Raw genomic sequence first — 1,821 nt, 5'->3', positions numbered from 1 at the left:
ATGGACGTGAAAATGTGTCGTTTACTGGACTTTACCCTGGTGCCACCTATAATATCTCTCTTGTCTATGAAAAGTCTTCCAGAGTTTTCCTGCAGTGTGAACACAAATTAACAATTCGTGAGTACAACAGAAACCATTTGAAGGACTAACATATTTTTAATCTGTAAATTAGTTTTTGAGATCTTAAAGCATTCAGTCATATTGGTTACAGAAAGGTTATCTGTGAATTGATTTAATTTAGTTTTTAATTTTTAGTTTTTTCCCTTGCATTCAATTGTTTTAGTCTTGAAAAAGGTTATTGCAACAAAACACCTTTTATTCACCATCTACATGCCGCAGGTTAACACAGTTATATTCATTGACTCAGTATTAATATATGAGCTTCATCCAGGTATCATTTTATTATTAACTGACCAATTCGTTCTGATAAATTAGCTCAAGAAATTAAAAAGCTTTAAGCAGAAAATGAGTAATTCTTTCAATATCTAATGTGTCAATGTTGAGGTCTTTATTTCTAGTTTTTATATGAAAATCCCCAAAATTATAAAATGTTTAAAATAAGAGGACTGCTTTGAATTCAACATAAGGCAAATAATCTTTCTAGTTGAAAACTAATTTTAAAATTACAGGCAGTTTTTATACACTCTTTTTTATAGTATAAAAAGTTTCATTATATTTGCTATAAGTCATAGATTTTCTGCTTTAGTTATGACTGTAAAACCTTTTTCTTGTTTTACTCAGTTCCTCCTAATCTAAATGCTCACTGTGAGTACTGGGCAGCTGGATACTCTGTTCTTATTAAATGGACAGTTCCAGAGGGCGAGTGGACTAATGCGGAGGTGAATGTGGCTGGAAAGACTCACACAGTAGCTAGTCCTGAAACTGAGATCATAATCGATGGATTCCAACCTGCCAAAAAATATAAGGTGTCTGTAACTTCACTGTCTGGGGTGAGGAGTTCTGAACCGCATGTGTTTTACTGCCAAACTGATCCAAGGGGTGAGTAAAAGTAACTACATTACCATGTTACTGCTTGTAATCATAACAGTATACAGTATGTTCAACTTTGACTTGATTACAAATCGTTTCATTTCACTCAAGTGTAAAATAAAGCTCTAAACTTTTTAACTTTGTTGCATTTTAACTATGCTTTTGCTCTCTTTAGGAGTTATTGCAGGGTCCGTATTTGGTGTGCTTCTTTTTGGTCTCCTGGTCGCTCTGGTTGTCTTAATTTTCCTCAAAAGACCAGATATTATTAGGTGGGTCTCACTTCACTGACAAGAATAAAGTAAATTAAATCAAGACATTTATCAAATTTAATGTTTTGATCCTGCAGCAGAAAGAAGTCTTCATTCATGGGTGGATCCAAAGTACCAAACACACAGAGCAAGTAAGTGTTTTTTTACAATGACAATTACCCACATTGAAGAAAAAAATTAATTCAGGCAAAAAATTAATTAATACGTTTGAGAGGGAATCATTAATGTCAATCACTATTAGGGATGGGTACTGATAAGATTTTTACGATTCCATTTTCGATTCTGTTTAACGATTCAATTCTTTATCGATTCTTTTTTTTTTTTTAAAACGGAGAATACTAAGGTCGATTAGCTTAGAACTTTGTTTTATATCTTCTCTTTGAAAAAGATAGAAATTTAGGAGTAACACGGCCTTACAAGCCCAGCAGTGTGATCTTAAGAGATCCAGCCTACGGCTCTTCAACGGGGTGTCACAGGGTCCCCGGGAAAAAAAATTGTAAATGTAAAATAATAAAATAAATATTCTTCTGTAGCAATAACAAAGTATAACATAAATTATTCT

At 33.0% G+C, this 1,821-nt stretch overlaps 1 protein-coding gene across 2 annotated transcripts; it reads left to right on the top strand.

Annotated features, from left to right (window-relative positions):
* On the top strand, positions 1-1,409 carry LOC106632760 (receptor-type tyrosine-protein phosphatase H; the record flags this gene model as incomplete). Of its 2 annotated transcripts, none has more annotated exon segments than XM_042217373.1 (4): positions 1-117; positions 742-999; positions 1,166-1,259; positions 1,340-1,409. In XM_042217373.1, coding segments are annotated over 4 exon segments (524 nt in total), but the record flags the coding sequence as incomplete, so codon positions are not given.
* Positions 1,410-1,821: the final 412 nt, after the last annotated feature.

Source organism: Haplochromis burtoni, unplaced genomic scaffold, assembly GCF_018398535.1.
Source record: "Haplochromis burtoni strain Fernald_Lab_line unplaced genomic scaffold, NCSU_Asbu1 Contig_1890, whole genome shotgun sequence".
Classification (NCBI taxonomy): Eukaryota; Metazoa; Chordata; class Actinopteri; order Cichliformes; family Cichlidae; genus Haplochromis; species Haplochromis burtoni.
Note: the sequence above shows the minus strand (reverse complement) of the source record. Positions and strands in the feature narration are given on the sequence as shown.